Source organism: Oryctolagus cuniculus, chromosome 11 (genome assembly GCF_051225735.1).
Source record: "Oryctolagus cuniculus isolate XC-2025 breed Fujian yellow rabbit chromosome 11, ASM5122573v1, whole genome shotgun sequence".
In the NCBI taxonomy this organism is placed as follows: Eukaryota; Metazoa; Chordata; class Mammalia; order Lagomorpha; family Leporidae; genus Oryctolagus; species Oryctolagus cuniculus.
In genome coordinates, this window is record NC_142877.1 from 1,090,831 (window position 1) to 1,108,467 (window position 17,637).

At 73.6% G+C, this 17,637-nt stretch overlaps 2 protein-coding genes and 1 pseudogene across 5 annotated transcripts in view; 2 read left to right on the forward strand and 1 right to left on the reverse strand.

Moving 5' to 3' along the window:
- The window catches only part of LAMA5 (laminin subunit alpha 5), a 41,526-nt gene extending 29,546 nt beyond the window's left edge, over positions 1–11,980 (forward strand). The window contains exons 42-79 of one of the 2 annotated variants that reach the window (XM_070051634.2): positions 49–176; positions 357–437; positions 515–729; positions 899–999; positions 1,079–1,259; positions 1,410–1,559; positions 2,052–2,203; positions 2,273–2,383; positions 2,843–2,954; positions 3,239–3,409; positions 3,557–3,753; positions 4,065–4,181; positions 4,306–4,460; positions 4,766–4,907; positions 4,994–5,096; positions 5,381–5,491; positions 6,149–6,328; positions 6,406–6,554; positions 6,628–6,798; positions 6,879–7,015; positions 7,341–7,494; positions 7,584–7,717; positions 7,870–8,032; positions 8,133–8,255; positions 8,610–8,758; positions 8,833–8,965; positions 9,060–9,203; positions 9,286–9,416; positions 9,519–9,689; positions 9,802–9,931; positions 10,014–10,159; positions 10,225–10,417; positions 10,492–10,656; positions 10,743–10,896; positions 10,971–11,104; positions 11,196–11,289; positions 11,408–11,527; positions 11,621–11,980. In XM_070051634.2, the coding sequence (XP_069907735.2) occupies positions 49–176; positions 357–437; positions 515–729; positions 899–999; positions 1,079–1,259; positions 1,410–1,559; positions 2,052–2,203; positions 2,273–2,383; positions 2,843–2,954; positions 3,239–3,409; positions 3,557–3,753; positions 4,065–4,181; positions 4,306–4,460; positions 4,766–4,907; positions 4,994–5,096; positions 5,381–5,491; positions 6,149–6,328; positions 6,406–6,554; positions 6,628–6,798; positions 6,879–7,015; positions 7,341–7,494; positions 7,584–7,717; positions 7,870–8,032; positions 8,133–8,255; positions 8,610–8,758; positions 8,833–8,965; positions 9,060–9,203; positions 9,286–9,416; positions 9,519–9,689; positions 9,802–9,931; positions 10,014–10,159; positions 10,225–10,417; positions 10,492–10,656; positions 10,743–10,896; positions 10,971–11,104; positions 11,196–11,289; positions 11,408–11,527; positions 11,621–11,760 (5,442 nt within the window). In that variant the 3' untranslated portion in view covers positions 11,761–11,980. Of the gene's footprint in view, positions 1–48; positions 177–356; positions 438–514; positions 730–898; positions 1,000–1,078; positions 1,260–1,409; positions 1,560–2,051; positions 2,204–2,272; positions 2,384–2,842; positions 2,955–3,238; positions 3,410–3,556; positions 3,754–4,064; positions 4,182–4,305; positions 4,461–4,765; positions 4,908–4,993; positions 5,097–5,380; positions 5,492–6,148; positions 6,329–6,405; positions 6,555–6,627; positions 6,799–6,878; positions 7,016–7,340; positions 7,495–7,583; positions 7,718–7,869; positions 8,033–8,132; positions 8,256–8,609; positions 8,759–8,832; positions 8,966–9,059; positions 9,204–9,285; positions 9,417–9,518; positions 9,690–9,801; positions 9,932–10,013; positions 10,160–10,224; positions 10,418–10,491; positions 10,657–10,742; positions 10,897–10,970; positions 11,105–11,195; positions 11,290–11,407; positions 11,528–11,620 lie in introns of those variants that run through there. The other variant, XR_016215699.1, reaches the window with a different exon arrangement.
- Positions 11,981–12,276: 296 nt separating this feature from the next.
- On the reverse strand, positions 12,277–15,401 carry ADRM1 (ADRM1 26S proteasome ubiquitin receptor). Of its 2 annotated transcripts, none has more exons than XM_051842439.3 (10): positions 15,344–15,401; positions 14,965–15,178; positions 14,764–14,880; positions 14,049–14,172; positions 13,736–13,822; positions 13,425–13,506; positions 13,039–13,271; positions 12,753–12,910; positions 12,576–12,678; positions 12,277–12,479 (listed from the first exon to the last, which is right to left on the reverse strand). In XM_051842439.3, the coding sequence occupies exons 2-10, from the start codon at positions 15,175–15,177 to the stop codon at positions 12,373–12,375; spliced, it is 1,224 nt and encodes a 407-aa protein (XP_051698399.1). In that variant the 5' UTR covers position 15,178; positions 15,344–15,401; the 3' UTR covers positions 12,277–12,372. The 2 variants fall into 2 exon arrangements, with proteins under 2 accessions (XP_051698399.1, XP_051698397.1); XM_051842437.3 differs by having other exon boundaries at positions 15,329–15,401.
- On the forward strand, positions 15,331–16,138 carry LOC149123292 (uncharacterized; annotated as a pseudogene). The gene is made up of 2 exons (XR_016216956.1): positions 15,331–15,539; positions 15,575–16,138. The product of XR_016216956.1 is annotated as an uncharacterized LOC149123292 (transcript).
- Positions 16,139–17,637: the final 1,499 nt, after the last annotated feature.

Below are 17,637 nucleotides of genomic sequence, written 5' to 3' on the forward strand. Positions count from 1 at the left end.
GGAGGAGGGGGAGGGGCCCCTGTGCCGCTGACGCCCCTTCTGCGCCAGGACTGCCAGCACCACACGGAGGGAGACCACTGTGAACGCTGCCAGGCTGGCTTCGTGAGCAGTGGGACCGGCGACCCCACAGCCCCCTGCGTCAGCTGCCCCTGCCCCCTGGCGGTGCCGTCCAACAAGTGAGCTGCACCGGGCCCTCCAGGCGGGGACCCGCGGAGGCCCCTTTCGCAGTGCTGGGGACCCCTGTCCCCGCAGCCGGGGGTCCACATTGCCCTCTGCAGAAGCTGGCAATCAGCACCCCGGGGCGGGCCCTGGGGTGGGGGGGAGCAGGTGCTGAGCGACCACCTCTCTCCTCGCAGCTTTGCCACGGGCTGCGTCCTGCGAGGGGGCCGCAGCCAGTGCCTCTGCAAGCCCGGTTACGCGGGGGCCTCCTGCGAGCGGTGAGTGGGGCAACGCGGGGGCCTCGGGGCGGGCTGGGGTGGGGCTTGGCCACTGACCCGGCCCTGCCCCACGCCAGGTGTGCGCCCGGCTTCTTCGGGAACCCGCTGGTGCTGGGCAGCTCCTGCCAGCCCTGCGACTGCAGTGGCAACGGCGACCCCAACATGCTGTTCAGCGACTGCGACCCCCTGACCGGCGCCTGCCGCAGCTGCCTGCACCACACCACGGGGCCCCGCTGCCAGACCTGCGCCCCCGGCTTCTACGGCAGCGCCCTGCTGCCCGGCAACTGCACGCGTAGGTGCCGGGGTGGGGCTGTCGGGGACCTGGCCGGGGCCCCCCACGGTCAGATCACACCCACAGGCCGAGGGGAAGGGCCGGCAGCATCCGCAGGGGACGGCTGGGCGGTGACGGCCTGGGGCTCACCGGGGCTTCCAGGGCTGTGGTCGTGCCCCCTCCTCTGCAGGGTGCGACTGCTCCCCGTGCGGGACAGAGGCCTGCGACCCCCATAGCGGGCAGTGTCTGTGCAAGGCAGGAGTGGCGGGACAGCGCTGTGACCGCTGTCAGGTAGGGCTGCCGGCTGGGACCCTGGGGTCCGGGGCTGGAGGCCGCCGAGGGCTGGACTGACCACGGCCCTTGCCCACAGGAGGGACACTTCGGCTTTGACAGCTGTGGGGGCTGTCGCCCCTGTGCCTGCGGACCAGCTGCCGAGGGCTCCGAGTGCCACCCCCAGAGTGGGCAGTGCCAGTGCCGACCAGGGGCTGCCGGCCCCCAGTGCCGCCAGTGTGCTGCTGGCCACTGGGGGCTGCCCGAGCTGGGCTGCAGGCGTGAGTGGGTGCCCGGGGTGGTGGGGGCGGGGCTGCAGGAGTGAGTATGGGTGCCGGGGTGGTGGGGGCGGGGCTGCAGGAGTGAGTGCGGGCGGCCGGGGCGGGGCTGCCCGTGGCAGTGACCGCGCTCCCCCTGCCCTCCCACTGTAGGCTGCCAGTGCCCAGGGGGCCGCTGTGACCCCCACACAGGCCACTGCACCTGCCCGCCCAGGCTCAGCGGGGAGCGCTGTGATGCCTGTAGCCAGCAGCACCAGGTGCCCGTGCCAGGCGGGCCCGGAGGCCACGGCGTCCACTGCGAAGGTGCTGACCCCACTGGGCCCCTGGGGGATGGCCCTGCTTCCAGCTCGAGCCTCAGCTGCCCTCTTGTTCTCCGCGTGCCCTGGCCCTGACCTTACGTTGATCTCCTGCTCCTGCTCACGGGCACCCTGTGGCCCGGGCCCCCGCCCCAGCGCTGACCTGACCACCCCCAGCAGCTGGGTACCCACCCCTGACCTCTGACCCCAGCGGCCATGGACCTTCGGCCTCCCGTGCCAGCCCCGTGAGCCCTGTTCGTCTGTGACCCTTCACACGGACCCCAGTTCCCTGCCGGACCTGTGACTCCGTGTTGACCCCACGACCCCACGCTGACCCCATTTTTCCGGGCTGACCCTTGCCCTGGCCTCGCTGCTGCTTCCTGCTGGCCGGGGCCCGGAGCCGGCCTCGTCGCTTGGTGCCGACACTTGTCTCCCCTGTGCTGCCCCTTCCCCTGCCCGCCGCCCGGGCTCCGTGGCGCCCCGTGGCCTGGGCCCACAGTGTGTGACCACTGCGTGGTGCTCCTGCTGGACGACCTGGAGCGGGCGGCCGCCCTCCTCCCCGCCATCCGCGAGCAGCTGCGTGGCCTCAACGCCAGCTCCATGGCCTGGGCCCGGCTGCACAGGCTGAACGCCTCCATTGTGGAGCTGCAGGTACCAGGCCCCGCCTCTGTCCCCGCCCCGCCCTCCCCCAGCCCCGCCCTCACCTCCGCTCCCCCCCAGGGCCAGCTCCGGAGCCCCCCGGGCCCCCGCCCCGGGCCTGCGCAGCAGCTGGAGGCGGTGGAGCGGCAGAGCTCGAGGCTTGGCGAGGACGTCCAGCGGCTGGGGGGCCAGGCAGGACCCCCCCCGACCCTCTGGGATGCTCCTCCACCCCGGACCCCAGCCCCTCCCTGGTCACCAGAGGGTCCCTTCTAGGGCCCTGACACTGCCCCACCCCCCCGGCTCCCTAGTGGCCCCGGACCCCAGCCCCTCCCTGGTCACCAGAGGGTCCCTTCTAGGGCCCTGGCACTGTCCCCACCCCCCCGGCTCCCTACTGGCCCTGGACCCCAGCCCCTCCCTGGTCACCAGAGGGTCCCTTCTAGGGCCCTGGCACTGCCCCACCCCCCCGGCTCCCTAGTGGCCCTGGACCCAGCCCCTCCCTGGTCACCAGAGGGTCCCTTCTAGGGCCCTGGCACTGCCCCCACCCCCCGGCTCCCTAGTGGCCCTGGACCCAGCCCCTCCCTGGTCACCTTGCCCGCAGCTCAGCCCTTCACCCACGGCAGGAGCGCCGAGCTAACGGGGCTGTGCCCACAGGCCGAGGGGGCCCGCGGCCGGGCTGGCCAGCTGCTGGATGGCACCGAGGCCACGCTGGGCCGGGCACAGATGCTGCTGGCAGCCGTCCAGGCTGTGGTTGGTGCCCTGAGAGGTGGGTGGCCTGAGGGGGATGCACTGGGGGCAGGGCAGGGGGCTGCCTCTGGTGGGGCAGGGCTGTTTGTGAGGGTCGCCCAGGTGGGGCTGTGTGCTCACTCACTGATGGATTCGCCACGGGGCAGGGAGCACTGGGCCTTCAGGGAGACCCCGAGCGGGGAGCACTCTGCCCAGCGTGGCCAGTGGCAGCGGGGCAGGGCTGCGGGCCCGAGGAGCAGCTGTGGCCCTCGGGCGGGTGGGCAGCGGACTGGCCCAGGCCCTGACGTGGCCCCTTCCCCACAGGGCTTGAGGCCCAGACAGGCCACCTGCCGCCGGCCAACGTGTCGGCCCCATCCGCAGAGCAGCTGCGCCAAGCGCTGGCCGAGGTGGGCCGGCTGCTCGGCGAGATGTGTGCCCGTGACCTGGGGACACAGCGGGCTGCGGCCGAGGCCGAGCTGGCCGAGGCCCAGAGGCGTGAGTGGGCTTGGCCCTTGGCTAGCTGGGGTGGGAGCCCGGGCACAGCCAGGGTGGAGGGTGCCCAAGGGCCTCAGAGGAGCAGGTGGGGGTGGAGCCACGGAGGGGTGTGGCCACCGCATGAGCCCCTCCCCCCGTACGGGCCAGTGCTGGCCCGCGTGCAGGGGCAGCTGACCAGCCGCTGGGAGGAGAACCAGGCGCTGGCCGCAAGCATCCGCAGGCAGCTGGCTGAGCATGAGGCCGGCCTCATGGACCTGCGCGAGGCCCTGAACCGGGCAGTGGGCACCACCCGGGAGGCCGAGGAGCTCAACAGCCGCAACCAGGAGCAGCTGCAGGCGGCACTGGTGAGGCCCCGGCCCCGCCCCGCCCCGCCCCTCGCCCCGCCCCTCGCCCCGCCCCTCCCTGCCACTGCCACCCCCACCCCGCCGCTGCTGCCGTCCCCCACCCTCCACCCCCTCCGCTGCTGCCACCCCCCCGCCCCTCGCCTCACCCCTCCCTGCTGCTGCCACCCACCCTGCCCCGCTGCTGCCACCCCCGCCCTGCCGCTGCTGCTGCCCCCCACCCTCCACCCCCTCCGCTGCTGCCGCCCCCCACCCCTTGCCTCGCCCCTCCCTGCTGCTGCCCCTCACCTCCTCGCCCCACCCCACTACTCCAGGGACGGAAGCAGGAGCAGTCTCAGGACAACGCCGCCCTGCAGGCCGCCCTGCAGGCTGCCCGCCACACCCTGGCCCAGGCCTCGGGGCTGCTGAGCGGCGTGGACGAGGCAAAGGAGGTGAGCGGAGCCCAGGCCCCACCCGCAGCCTGCAGGCCCACACCCAGCGTGGCACCCGGGCCCCAGACCAGGTGGGCAGCAGGAGGCCTGGGGATGAGGGTCCCACGGAGCTCCCCCTCCCCAGGAGCTGGAGCGCCTGGCAGCCAGCCTGGACGGGGCGCAGACGCCACTGCTGCGCCGGATTCAGGCCTTCTCGCCGGCCGGCAGCAAGGTGGAGCTGGTAGAGGCCGCGGAGGCCCACGCGCGCCGCCTGGACGAGCTGGCGCACAACCTGTCCAGGTGGGTGGCTGGGAGGGCGCCTGGGCCCACTCCGGGAGGCAGCTGGGTCCCAGCCCCCGGCCCCCAGCCCCCGGCGTGGGGCCTGCAGGGGAGGAGCCAGGAGGAAGGGTGGGTAGGGGCAGGGCGTGGGCGGGGGCAGGGCGTGGGCGGGGGCAGGGCAGGGGCAGGGCGTGGGCAGGGGCAGGGCGTGGAGAGGAGGAAGGGTGGGCAGGAGCAGGGTGGGGGCAGGGCGTGGGCAGGAGCAGAGTGGGGGCAGGGCGTGGGCAGAGGCCTGGGGGCCCCGCGACCGCCTCCCTCCGCCACAGCATCATCGCGGGCGTCAACCAGGACCGCTTCATCCAGAGGGCCCTGGCGGCCTCCAGCGCCTACGGCAGCATCCTGGGGGCCGTGCAGGCCGCCGAGACGGCCGCCAGTCAGGCCCTGCAGCAGGCCGAGCGCACGTGGACGGTGAGGCCTAGATGCCCCCTCCGGCCCCTCCCTGCCCTCCCCGCCTCCCGCCTGGCCTTGAACCGCGTCCTGCTCCGTGTCCGCAGGCGGTGGTGCAGCGGGGCCTGGCGGCCCGAGCCCGGCAGCTGCTGGCCAACGGCAGTGCCCTGCAGGAGGCCGCTCTGGGCGAGCAGCAGAGGCTGGGCCGCGGTGAGTGCTGGGGCGGTGTGCCGGCTCCGCAGCTTCCTGGGCCTCTGGGCCTGGTCTGTGGGCGTCCCCTGCCCCCTGTCTCGTGTGTCCACCTCGGGAGCCCTGCAGAGTCCTGCTGCTCCCACGACCCAAGGCGTCACGGCCCAGGAGGTGCAAGGCTGAAGGCCCTGCCCCGGCATCTGTCCCAGTGTTTGCCTTGGTCCTCCTGGGTCCGGTGGGTGGAGGTGGGCTGCACCTTATGTGGGGGAGGGGCTCCTCGGGCGCTGAGGCTGCCTCTCCCGCAGCGTGGGGCGTCCTCCAGGGCACTGGGACCCGGCTCCAAGATGCTCGGGCCACGAAGGACCGGCTGGCGGCTCGCGTGCAGGAGGTGCAGGCCATGCTGGCTATGCAGACAGGTACCTGCGAGGCCACCGTCCCCGGCCTGGCCCTGGGGGAATGGTGCGCTCCGGGCAGCGCTGCAGGAGGCTAGCAGGGGAAGCGCAGGCCGGTGGAGCAGCAGCTGCTGGCCACGGGTGTGGGCAGGGCAGGGCCAGGTGCTGGGGCCCAGCGTGGACCCGACTGCTTGCCTGGGGCTGGGGCAGGGCTCTGCCAGCGACACCAGCAGTGGACAGAACGCGGGCCCTGCAGCTGGGGATGAGTGGGCCCCAGCGGTGCCCTGGACAACAGTGGATGGTGGGCAGGGCCTTGGGTGACACGCCTGGCTTGTGGGCATGGGGGAGGCACTGGGGGCAGAATGGCTGGAGCCGAGGGGCCGGGCCAGGCCTTGGCAGTGGGCACAGGTCTGCTCTGAGGGCCTGGAGCAGAGGAGGGTGTGGCGCCCCATGGCTGCTGAATGTCCCAAGGAGCCTGGACTCAGGCTCGGGGCCCAGGCAGAGCCGGTCAGCAGGAGGGTGACCCTGGGCAGGCGTCCAGGAACCAGCTGTGGCCCGAGAGGCTGAGCGTCTGTCGGGGGGGGGGGGGGGCGGGGGGCGTCTGGAGTCGGTCGCGGCCGTGCTGGGGACGGGAGGCAGAGTGGCCTCACCCGCACCCTGTTGCTGCCCTGGGACCCCCAGACGAGACCAGCAGGAAGATAGCACGTGCCAAGGCCATGGCCGCCGAGGCCCAGGACAAGGCGTCCCGCATGCAAGCCCAGCTACACGACATGCAGAGGGACCTGGAGCGCTGGCAGGGCCAGTTAGGGGCCCTGCAGGGACAGGACCTGGGCCAGGCGGTGCTGGACGCCGGCCGCTCAGGTGGGTCCCCGCCCTCGGTGCCCGGGGAGGGGGCGGGGCGGGGACGGGGGCGGGCTCTCAGGGCTGCCTCCCCGCAGTGTCCACGCTGGAGAAGACGCTGCCACAGCTGCTGGCCAAGCTGAGCCTCCTGGAGAACCGCGGGGCGCCCAACACCAGCCTGGCCCTGGCCGCCAGCATCGGCCGCGTGCGGGAGCTCATCGCCCAGGCCCGGGGGGCCGCCAGCAAGGTGGGCGCCCGCCGGGAGGAGGTGGGTGTCCAGGGGGCCTGGCGGCGGCCGCTCACAGGCCCGTGCCCCACAGGTCAAGGTGCCCATGAAGTTCAATGGGCGCTCGGGGGTGCAGCTGCGCGCCCCACGAGACCTCGCCGACCTGGCCGCCTACACCGCCCTCAAGTTCTACCTGCAGAGCCCGGAGCCGCCGCGCGGGCAGGACCCCGGGGACCACTTCGTGCTCTACATGGGCAGCCGCCAGGTTCGGGCAGGCGGGGTGCGCGAGCGGTGAGGGGCAGCAGCGTGGGGTCCCTGTCCCGACCACGCCTCTCCCCGCCGCAGGCCACCGGGGACTACATGGGCGTGGCCCTGCGGAAGCAGCGGGTGCACTGGGTGTACCAGCTCGGGCCGGCCGGCCCCGCCACGCTCAGCGTGGACGAGGACATAGGGGAGGAGTTCGCCGCCGTCAGCATCGACAGGTGGGGGCCTCAGAGCAGGGCCGGGACCCCCCACTGAGGCCCCGTCCCACCCCCGCCCCCCCTTACTGTTCAGGACCCTCCAGTTTGGCCACCTGTCCGTCACGGTGGACCCCCCCCCCACTGAGGCCCTGTCCCCCCCCGCCCCCCCTTGCTGTTCAGGACCCTCCAGTTTGGCCACCTGTCCGTCACGGTGGACCCCCCACTGAGGCCCCGTCCCACCCCCGCCCCCCCTTGCTGTTCAGGACCCTCCAGTTTGGCCACCTGTCCGTCACGGTGGACCCCCCCCCACTGAGGCCCGTCCCCCCCGCCCCCCCTTGCTGTTCAGGACCCTCCAGTTTGGCCACATGTCCGTCACGGTGGAGCAGCAGACTGTCCACGAGACCAAGGGTGACACGGTGGCCCCTGGGCCCGAGGGGCTGCTCGACCTGCGGCCCGACAACTTCGTCTTCTACGTGGGCGGCTACCCCAGCAGCTTCACGGTGAGCCGGCCGCCTTGGGCCGAGCCCTGGGGTGTGTCCGGGCCAGGAGGTGCCTAAAGGTCGGCCCTGCCCACGTGCTGTGCCCACAGCCCCCAGCGCCCCTCCGCTTCCCCGGCTACCGGGGCTGCATCGAGATGGACACGCTGAATGAGGAGGTGGCCAGCCTGTACAACTTCGAGAGCACCTTCCAGCTCGACACGGCCGTGGACAAGCCTTGCGCCCGGTAGGCGTGGCTGGCCAGCACCCACGTGCCCTGGCCCCGCCCCTCAGTGCTCCCCGGCCCCGCCCCTCAGTGCCCCACCCTCACGTGCCATGCTCCCGGCTCCCATGCGCCCCGGCCCCGCCCCCGCTGAGCCCGAATTCTCTGGTGTCCAGCTCCAAGTCTACTGGGGACCCGTGGCTCACGGACGGCTCCTACCTGGACGGCACCGGCTTCGCCCGCATCAGCTTCGACAGCCAGATCGGCACCACCAAGCGCTTTGAGCAGGAGCTGCGGCTCGCGTCGTCCAGCGGGGTCATCTTCTTCCTGCAGCACCAGGCACGGCCCCGCCCCGCCCCGCCCGAGCTGACCCGGCCCCGCCCCGGCCCTGCCCCGCCCAAGCTGACCTGCCCGAGCTGACCCGTCCCTGTCCCCCCAGAGCCAGTTCCTGTGCCTGGCGGTGCGCGAGGGGACGCTCGTGCTCCTGTACGACTTCGGCTCGGGCCTGAAGGAGGCGGCGCCGCAGCAGCCCCTGCCGCCCATGACCGCGGCCAGCAAAGCGGTGAGGCCGGCGGGAGGGGGGGGGCGGAGCAAGCGGGAGCGGGGGGCGGGGCAGGCGGCGGGGGGCGGAGCAGGCGGGGGCGGGGCAGGCGGCGGGGGGCGGAGCAGGCGGCGGGGGTGGAGCAAGCGGAAGCGGGGGGCGGAGCGGGCGGCGGGGGGCGGAGCAGACGGGAGCGGGGGGCGGGGCAGGCGGCGGGGGCGGAGCGGGCGGGGGGCGGAGCAGACGGGAGCGGGGGGCGGAGCGGGCGGCAGGGGGCGGAGCCGGGCGGCGGGGGGCGGAGCGGGGGGCGGAGCCGGCAGGGGCCGGAGCGGGCGGCGGGACCGGCTGCCCTGACGCCGCCCGGGCCGCCTGCAGATCCAGGTGTTCCTGCTGGGGAGCGGCCGCAAGCGCGTGTTGGTGCGCGTGGAGAGGCTCACCGTGTTCAGCGTGGACCAGGACAACACGCTGGAGCGGGCCAGCGCCTACTACTTGGGGGGCGTGCCGCCCGGCCAGCTGCCGCCGAGGTGGGCGCGGGGCGGGGCGGGGCGGGGGGGGGCGCGGCGGGGGACCGGCAGCCGGCGCTGACCCCTCCCCGCAGCCTGCGGCCGCTCTTCCCCAGCGGGGCCTCCATCCGCGGCTGCGTGAAGGGCATCAAGGCGCTGGGCAAGTACGTGGACCTCAAGAGGCTGAACACCACGGGCGTGAGCGCGGGCTGCACCGCCGACCTGCTGGTGAGCCGCCCGCCCCGCCCCCTGCGCGCCCGCCCCGCCCCCTGCGCGCCCGCCCCGCCCCCTGCGCGCCCGCACTCACGCCGCCTCCCCACAGACGGTCCGCGCCCTGACCTTCCACGGCCACGGCTTCCTGCCGCTGCCCCTGCCGGACGTGGCGCCCCTCACCGGCGACGTCTACTCTGGCTTCGGCTTCCACAGCACCCAGGACAGCGGCCTGCTCTTCCACCGTGCCTCCCCCGTGAGCCCGCCCGCCCGCCCGCCGGGGACAGCCTGCGGGGTGGGGGCCTTGGGCCGGGCTGCTCACTGGCCACCGTCCCCAGGACGGGCTGTGCCAGGTGTCGCTGCACCAGGGCCGCCTGACCCTCCGGCTGCTGAGGACGGAGGTCCGTACTCGTGGGAGCTTCGCTGACGGCTCCAGCCACTACGTGGCCTTCTACAGCAATGCTTCGGGGTGAGCCCCGCCCACCCGCTGCCCCAGGCCCCGCCCACCCGCTGCCCCCAGGCCCCGCCCACTTGGGCAGTGGGAAACACGGCCATCTCGCCCTCCCCCCAGGGTCTGGCTGTACGTGGACGACCAGCTGCAGCAGACGAGGCCCCACCAGGGGCCGCCCCCCGGGCTCGGGCCGCGGCCTGAGGAGCCCCGGCAGCTGCTCCTGGGCGGCCTGCCCGAGACCGGGGCCTTCCGCAACTTCAGCGGCTGCATCCGCAACGTGTTCGTGCAGCGGTGAGCCGCCGGCAGCCGGCCCGCGGGGGCCTGGCGGGGGTGTGGGCTACTGACTGCACGCCAGCCCCTCCCCCGGGCCCCTCCCCTGACTGCCCCCCCACAACCCCCACAGGCTCCTGGAGCCGCAGCGCGTGTTCAACCTGCAGAGCGGTGGCGTCAACGTGAGCACCGGCTGCGTCCCGGCCCCTCCCGCCCCGACCCCGGGCCGGGGGCCACAGGCGCTGCGGGCCGTGGCTAGAAAGGTGGGGGCCTGGGCACCGTGTGGGCCGGGCAGGCTGGGGCTGTGGGGGGCAGCCCCAGAGTGGCCTCTGCGTCTGTCCCCAGGCGTCCCGCCGCAGCCGCCAGCCCACGCAGGACAAGGGCTGCACACACACCCCCCACCGCGGGACCCTCGGTGACGCCTATCAGTTTGGGGGCCCCCTGTCCAGTCACCTGGAGTTCGCAGGCATCGCCGCCCCCCGCAGGGACTGGTAAGGCTGGGCCCACCTGGGGCGGCTGTTGTGGGGCCACGGACGTGAGCGGCCTGTGCTTCCAGGTTCCAGCTGTCCATGCTCCTGCGCCCTCGAGCCCCCCACGGCCTCCTGCTGCTCGCTGCCCCCCTGACAACCAGCGGCCCCTCCCTGGTGCTGGCTCTGAGCCGTGGACACATCGTCGCGCAGACAGAGGGCCCCGGGCCCCGGCTCCACGCACGGAGCCAGCGGCGTGCCCGGGCTGGCCGGTGGCACACAGTGAGTGCCTGGAGAGGGGGTCCCTGGCAGGGCCCCCGGAGTGCCTGCCCTGACCTGCCGCCTCCCCACCCCAGGTGTCCGTGCGCTGGAGGACGGGCCAGATCCAGTTGAGGATGGACGGGAGCCACACCCGGAGTCAGGGGGCGCCCCGCCAGGGCCCCCGGGAGGCACAGAGCCCCCAGCCCCACACCCTGTTTGTGGGGGGCCTCCCAGCCGGCAGCCTCATCCCCAAGCTCCCGGTGAGGACAGCTGGCCCTGTGCCCGCCCTGTGGGCCAGCCTGGGCGTCCCGCGCCCCACTCGGCCTGACCCTGTCTGCTCCCTCAGGTGTCCACTGGGTTCAGTGGCTGCGTGAGGAGACTGCGGCTGGACGGGCAGCCCCTGGGGACCCCCACAAGGATTGTGGGGGTCACACCCTGCACCTCTGGCCCCCTGGAGCAGGGCCTGTTCTTCCCAGGCAGCGGAGGCGTCGTCTCCATAGGTGTGTGGGCGGGAGGGGAGGCTTGCCCGGGGCCTGGAGGGCTCGGCCGTCCCCTCACAGCCACACCCCTGCAGGCCTCCCAGGAGCCACACTGTCCAGCCTGCAGCTGGAGCTGGAGCTGCGGCCCCGCGCAGCCACGGGCCTGGTCTTCCACCTGGGCCAGCTGCAGGGCGCCCCCTACCTGCAGCTCCAAGTGCTTCAGGAGCAGGTGAGCCAGGCTGAGGTCCTGGTCAGGCTGGGCCACGCCCCTCCACGCAGGTGACCTTGAACTGGCCAGGCCTGACCCTTCTCCCACCCAGGTGCTGCTGCAGGCGGACGACGGCGCAGGCCACTTCTCCACGTGGGTGACGCCGCCCGCGGGGCTCTGTGACGGGCAGTGGCATCGAGTGGCAGGTGAGCCCCCACAGGCGTGGACACACCCCCTCCGGCAGCCCCGGGTGGGACGGGGTCGGGGTCGGGGCCAGGCCCAGGGCCGGGCCGGGCGGGGCACCCACCAGGCTCTGCCCTGCAGTGAGGAGAGCCGGCAGCGTGCTGTGGCTGGAGGTGGACGCTCAGAGCAACCACACGGTGGGCCCCGCCCTGGCCGCTGCGGTGGGCGGGCCAGCACGCCTGCACCTTGGGGGCCTGCCAGGTGAGTGGGGGCCGGGGGGGCAGCTGAGGGCAGGCGGGGAGGGCTGTGGGGCCCTGGACGCCCTCGTATTCGCCCATCTCCCTGTACCCCCAGAGACCACAGCTGCAGAGGCCGGGCCCCCAGCATACAGCGGCTGCATGCGGAGCCTGGTGGCCAACGGGTCCCCCGTCGCCGTGACGCGCTCTGCCGCAGTCCAGGGGTCAGTGGGGGCCAGCGGCTGTCCAGCCAGCTAAGGCAGCTCCTGTCTGGAATCCCGGCTGCAGGACTGCTCCCCTCCCCACCACACAGGGCCAGGCCGGGCCGGCAGGCCCAGGGGAGCAAGCCTGGTGGCAGTGTCTGGCCCTAGGGGGGCTCCAGGGCTCATCTGCCCTCCACCGACCTGTTACCGCGTGAGGTCTGTGGACCAATGGTTCCTTTTCCCTCAAATAAAGAATAAATGACTCGTTTAACTCAGCGCTGTGCTGACTTCAAATTGAAGACATGGGGGCCAGTGCTTGGCCTGGCAGGTGAAGCCGGCGTCCCACATGGGCACCAGTTCAAGTCCCGGCTGCTCCACTTCCTCTCGGGCTCCCTGCTAACGGGCTGGGGAGGCAGTGGCCAGCGACGCACGTGCTTGGCCCCTGCACCCACCTGGGAGGCCCAGCGGAAGCCCAGCCGCTGTAGCCACGTGAGGCGTGAGCCCCAGGCGGAAACCTCTTAGCACACGCCGCAGGTCCGGGCGCCGGCGCGGCCGCACAGGGAAGCCCGACTTGGCAGATACAAGAAAAGGCTTTATTTCTGAGGGGGTGGGGGTGGGGGGTCTGCCCGAGCCCCTGCCGGGGCCGGGGCCCGCAGACGACAATAACTTAGTCCAGGCTCATGTCCTCCTCCTCGTCTTTCTTGTCTTTCGCGTCGCCCTCCTTCGGCTCCGATTTGGCACTGTTCTGCATCGCTTTGGCAAACGCTTCCACATCTGAAACACACCAGCAGACGGGCGCTGGGCCGGGCCTGCCGCGGGGCCCCGCACACCCGGGCGCTGGGTGGCTGCTTGGGGGGGGGAGGTACTCACCGCCCTTGTTGGCGGCCTCCACGGCCTCCGCGGGCAGCCCGAACTGACACATGAGGGGGCCCAGCTGGCCCGAGGCCAAGGCCGCACTGAACATGCCCAGGGCCTGAAAGAAAGGTCACGTGAGCGCCGGGGGGGGGGGGGGGGGCGGCCGCCCCGCCCAGCCTCGACGGCCCCCACCTGCTGGAACTGCGGCGAGGTCAGCGTGTTCTGGATCTCGTCGGCGGTCTGCGGCAGGGACTCCCCGGAGGGCAGGTAGGGCAGCAGGCGCTCCTGCACGTCCGCGTTGGCCAGGATGGGCGCCATGATCTCCGGCGTCAGCACGCTGGCCAGGTCCACTGCGGCCAAGCACAGGGCCGCCGCGGCCGAGGTCAGCGCGGCCCGGACAGCCGTGCAGGACACGGGCGGGGGCCTCAGTCCCCCGGCGCCGGCGCCCCCACGCCGCTTGGCCCGTGCCGTGCCCTACCTTGCTGGCTGGCCCCGGGCGCGGCCGGCACGCTCATCGTGGCCAGGATGCTCTGCAGGTCGCTCAGCTGGATGGGCTGGGCCGGGCTGGCCGCCGTGCTGGCCCCGTTAGCTGAGCTGGGCGCGGGGCTGGGGCTTGTCACGGCGGCGGCGGCTGGCGCGGAGGGGGCCGGGGTGGCGCGGGCGGAGGAGGCGGTGGAGGACGGCGTGGCCGCTGCCGACTGGCTCCGGGAGCTGGCGAGAGGGGGGCGGGGCTGGGTCCCGAGGTGGAGGCACCGGCCCCACGCCGCCCCGTTCGAGTCCAGAACCAGCCCGGAAGAGGCTCGCCGAGGGGCTGCCCGAGCTCCTGTCCAGCCTCACCTGGCAGGCAACGGGCCACGGGCTCACCTGGACGAGGAGCTGCTGGCTGGAGGGCCTCCGCTCCCCAGTAAGCTGGCCAGGCCTGGCCCGGTCAGGGCCCCGAGCCCCCCTGCGGGGACCAAGCACACGGGGTCAGGGAAGGGCCACCCGGACCCTGGCCCCAGCCCAAGGGCGGGCAGGCGGCCCAGGCTCCCGCTGGAGTCCACCGCCGGCTCTGCCCCAGCCCACGCCCCGGCTGCCCCCTCCCCAACACGAGCAGGCGGAAGCCCCAAGCCCGGCCCTCCTGGGCCCGCCCCACACACCCCACGCGCCCCACGTGCCCCACCCGCCCCACGCACCCAGCCCTCCGAGGCCGGCGGGTCCGATGAGCTGCATGAGCTGGCTGTGGCTCATGTTCCCCAGCAGGCTCTGCAGGCCGCCCTCACCTGCAGGACACGGGGCTCAGCCGCGGCACCCCCCCCCGCCCGGCCCGCCCCTCACCTGCAGGACACGGGGCTCAGCCGCGGCACCCCCCCCGCCCGCCCCGCCCCTCACCTGCAGGACACGGGGCTCAGCCGCGGCACCCCCCCGCCCCTCACCTGCAGGACACGGGGCTCAGCCGCGGCACCCCCCCCCCCCGCCCGCCCCGCCCGGCCGCCGCGGGGACGTTACCGCCCAGGGCCGAGAGCTCGTGGCCGCTGCCCCCGCTCGCGCCCAGCGCCCCAGGCAGCGGGGGGTTGTTGAGGCACTCGTTCACCTTCCGGCAGTGCTCCTCGTCCTGGTCCGCCTTGGGCTCCTGCGGGCAGCACACGGGTGGCCAGGGCCGGCGAGGAGCCCACGACCACGGCCACCCGGCCGGCACGGGCGCCCCTGCACACGGGCATGGGTAAGCAGCCCACGGCCACGGCACCCGGCCGGCACGGGCGCCCCTGCACACGGGCATGGGTAAGCAGCCCACGGCCACGTCCATCCGGCCGGCACGGGCATGGGTGAGGAGCCCACGGCCACGGCCACGGCCGGCACGGGCGCCCCTGCACGCAGGGCCGGGGCCCCGAGGGCACCTGGCAGCACAGCCCCGGCCCCACGCTGGAAGGCCCCTGGAGGGTCCCGGCCGCCCACAGAGCTGACGGCTCTCACCCTGGGCCTGGCAGACGGGGGCTTGTGCCGCGCGCTCCCGCCAGGGCCCAGCGCTTCCCGACGGAGCCGAGCCGGGGACGCGCAGCGCACACGGCCCCACCGGGCCGCGGCCACGCCCACTCGCCCTCCCGCCTCCCTGGCCCAGCTCAGGCCGGGGGCGGACACCACTCGGAGCGCAAGGCGCCCCTGCCCCTGGTGGGGGGCCCTGGCCGAGCCCGCGGCGCCCCCGCCCGCCCGGCCTCCGACGCACCTGCATCCAGAAGAACAGGCGCTTGGAGCCGGCCTTGAACTTGAGCACGTAGACGCGCCCGCTGGGGCACTGCGGCACGCGCTTGAACTCGCAGTCGTCGGGGAAGATGATGAGGTCCTGGCCGCGGGGAGGGCGTCAGCGCGGCAGGCCGCGCCCGGCGCCCCCGCGCCCCCGCCCGCCCCACCCCGCCCGCGCCCTCACGTCCTCCACGCTGCCCGACGTCCGGTCCTTCCAGCAGAAGTGGATGAGCGAGTCGTCCGTCTGCTGGATGTACACGAGCCCCTTCCGTTTGTCGGGGGTCACGGTGGTCCCCTTGAGCGACATCTTGCCGGCCCGGAACTCCACCAGGTACTTGCTGGAGGAGCCGCGGGAGCCGGGCACCAGGCTCGGGAACAGCGCGCCGGAGCTCGTCATCCTGAAAGACGCCCAGGCCGTCGCTCCGCGCCCCGCCGCGCCGGGCGTCGCCCCTCCGCGCCGGGCAGGCGCGCGCGGCGCCGAGCGGCCCCGAGAGCCCGGCCCGCCCCGGCCCCAGCGCCCGCCGCCCCGCGCCGCCCGGCCCTCGCACCTGGCCTGCACCCACACTCGGCCGCCGAGCGCCGTCCGGAGTCGCTCTTCCTCCTCGGTGCCTGCCGGGCCTCGCCGGAAGCCCGCGGTCGGCCCGCCCCGCCCGCCGCTCTCGCTGCCGATTGGGCCCCGTCAGCCGGGCAGCCCGCGCTGTCCCGCCACCGATTGGGTAGGAGGGCCGTCCGTCGCGAGCGCCCCGCCCCGGCCCGCCTCCGCGCCGGCGGCTCTCTTCCGGCGGAAGCGCGGGCCGCTGGGCGCGCGGGCCAGAGCGGCCCCTATTGTTGCTGTGTCATAGGGGCGCGGCGGCGGCCCCTGGCGGCGGCACTGGGAACCGCAGGCCCCGAGCCCACCTCTGGACGGTGTCACCCACGGGGGCGGCACCCAGGGGGCCGACGGAGGCCGCGATGAGGACAAACCTAAGGGCGTGGGAACCAGGGCGTCGCGCAAAAGCGCTCGTGGGGCTCAGCTCCTCGGGAACCCCCGGATAGGTGCTCGAACTCCTCGGGGGCTGCGGCCCGCCAGGTGCCCCGTGGAGCTGGGGGCGCCTTCTGGTGACATAAACGGCAGCCAAGGCAGCGAGGGAGCCCCAGGCTCCTGACCGTGCCCGGCGCACACAGCAGGGCTCCCAGAGGCCCTGTGACAGCCGCGGGTGTAGGCGGGCGCCCTCACCCTGCTCCGCGGTGGGTGCGCCGGCACCCCCGTCTCCCGCGTGGCAGTGCCTTGACCTGAGACGCAGCTCTGGGAAAACAGTCGTTTTTCGCTGAACATTTTATTTCACAATAAATATTTATTTTGAAATATTTATTTCAAAATAAAAGTGAGCTGATTATTTTTATGTACTTTTAGAGAATTTGAGAGGTGGCTACAGAGAGACAGACAGAGGTCTCCCATCCGCTGGTTCACTCCCCAAATCGCTGCAGCAGCTGGGGCTGGGCCAGGCCACAGCCAGGTCTCCCACGCGTGCGGGGCCCAGCACTAGGCCACCTCCCACCTCCCCTGCCTTCCCAGAAGCATCAGCAGGAAGCTGGATCGAAGTGGAGCAGCCGGGACTGGAACCCGTGCCCGTGTGGGCTGCCGGCACTGCAGGTGGAGGCTGCACTGCACCAGGGCACCGGCCCCTCCAGGCCTCCTGACTTCCTGTGCCCCTCCCCCCACCTCCTCTGGGCCCACCTCACAGTGCCTGGCCTTGCACCCAGCAGTGCTCTGGACGCAGGCCATGGTGTTCCCGAGATGTCGGCCTTGGACTGTGGCCGTCTCCCGGCATCGCTCCTGGCAGTGACCGGCAGACGTGGAACCTGCGGTCCTGAAAGCCTGCAGGGCGGTGGGGCTTCCAGCCGCCCCCCTGCCCCGTTCGGACAAGGACCGGGAGGCAGGTGGCCGGGGCACTGGCATCAGGCCTGCCCCAGGCCCCGGCAGCCGCCCCGGCTGTGCACCTGCTGGCCCTGCTGTGGCCGCTGCTCTCAGCAAAGCACAGGCGTCAGCTTTGGGGACAGGAGAGGGACAGCAGCAGCCACCAGCTCCGGCAGGCACTGCCCCTCACAGGCCCTGGCTGGCTTCCCGGTTCTCCGTGCAGGGCCACGCCAGCCCAGGCACACGGCCGCTTCCCTGCCAAGAGCACCGTCTCGGCGGAGCCCCGAGGGCCTTCGGGCGCCCTCCTCTGCCGAGGCCCCCGCAGGGCAGCAGTGCCGCTGGAGGCTCTGGTGCCTGGGCCGGCCTGGAGTGGCAAAGGCCGGCAGGGGCCGGGCCCGCCTCTCCACGCCGCCTCGTGGCCAGGCAGGCCCCAGCCAGACAGCAGAGACAGCCAAGCCGGGGCCACCTCTGGAGCAGTGTGGCCGCCACCCCCACGCCAGCTGCCGGCATCTCCCCAGCAGCCGCGAGCGCGGGAGCCGTGTCTCCACCGCGAGCTCTCCTGGGGCCGGCGGGAAACGGGCCTGGGGCCAGCGAGCTGGGCTCCAAGTGCGCCCAGGACACTGCGAGACACCAGGTTCTTTCCGGGAAGGGCCTGCACCCTCTTCGGTCTGTTGCAAGATGGCGCTCAGGGCGGTGAGGCCCTGTCCAGGCCCCGCCCACACGGGACAGTGGCTGAGCGCCGCCCACACGGGACAGTGGCTGAGCGCCTCTGCTGCTGGGGACATCGGACACTCGGCAGGTGCAAGGGTGGCGCTCAGGAGTGGCTTCTGTCCAAGGCTTCACTGATCGGAAGGGCAGGGAGGGGGCGGCACAGAGAGAGAGGCCCTCCTTCCACTGGCTCACTCCCCAGACGGCCGCAACGGCTGGGGCTGGGCCAGCAGCTCCGTCAGGGCCTCCCAC

Excerpts from the sequence above, each read along its gene's own strand:
- ADRM1 (XM_051842439.3), bottom strand. The coding sequence starts at position 15,177 with ATGACGAGCTCCGGCGCGCTGTTCCCGAGCCTGGTGCCCGGCTCCCGC. Across the intron at positions 14,173-14,763 it reads GCCTGTTCTTCTGGATGCAG|GAGCCCAAGGCGGACCAGGA; the intron begins GTGCGTCGGAGG and ends TGCTGCCCGCAG. Across the intron at positions 13,823-14,048 it reads CGAGCTCTCGGCCCTGGGCG|GTGAGGGCGGCCTGCAGAGC; the intron begins GTAACGTCCCCG and ends CGTGTCCTGCAG.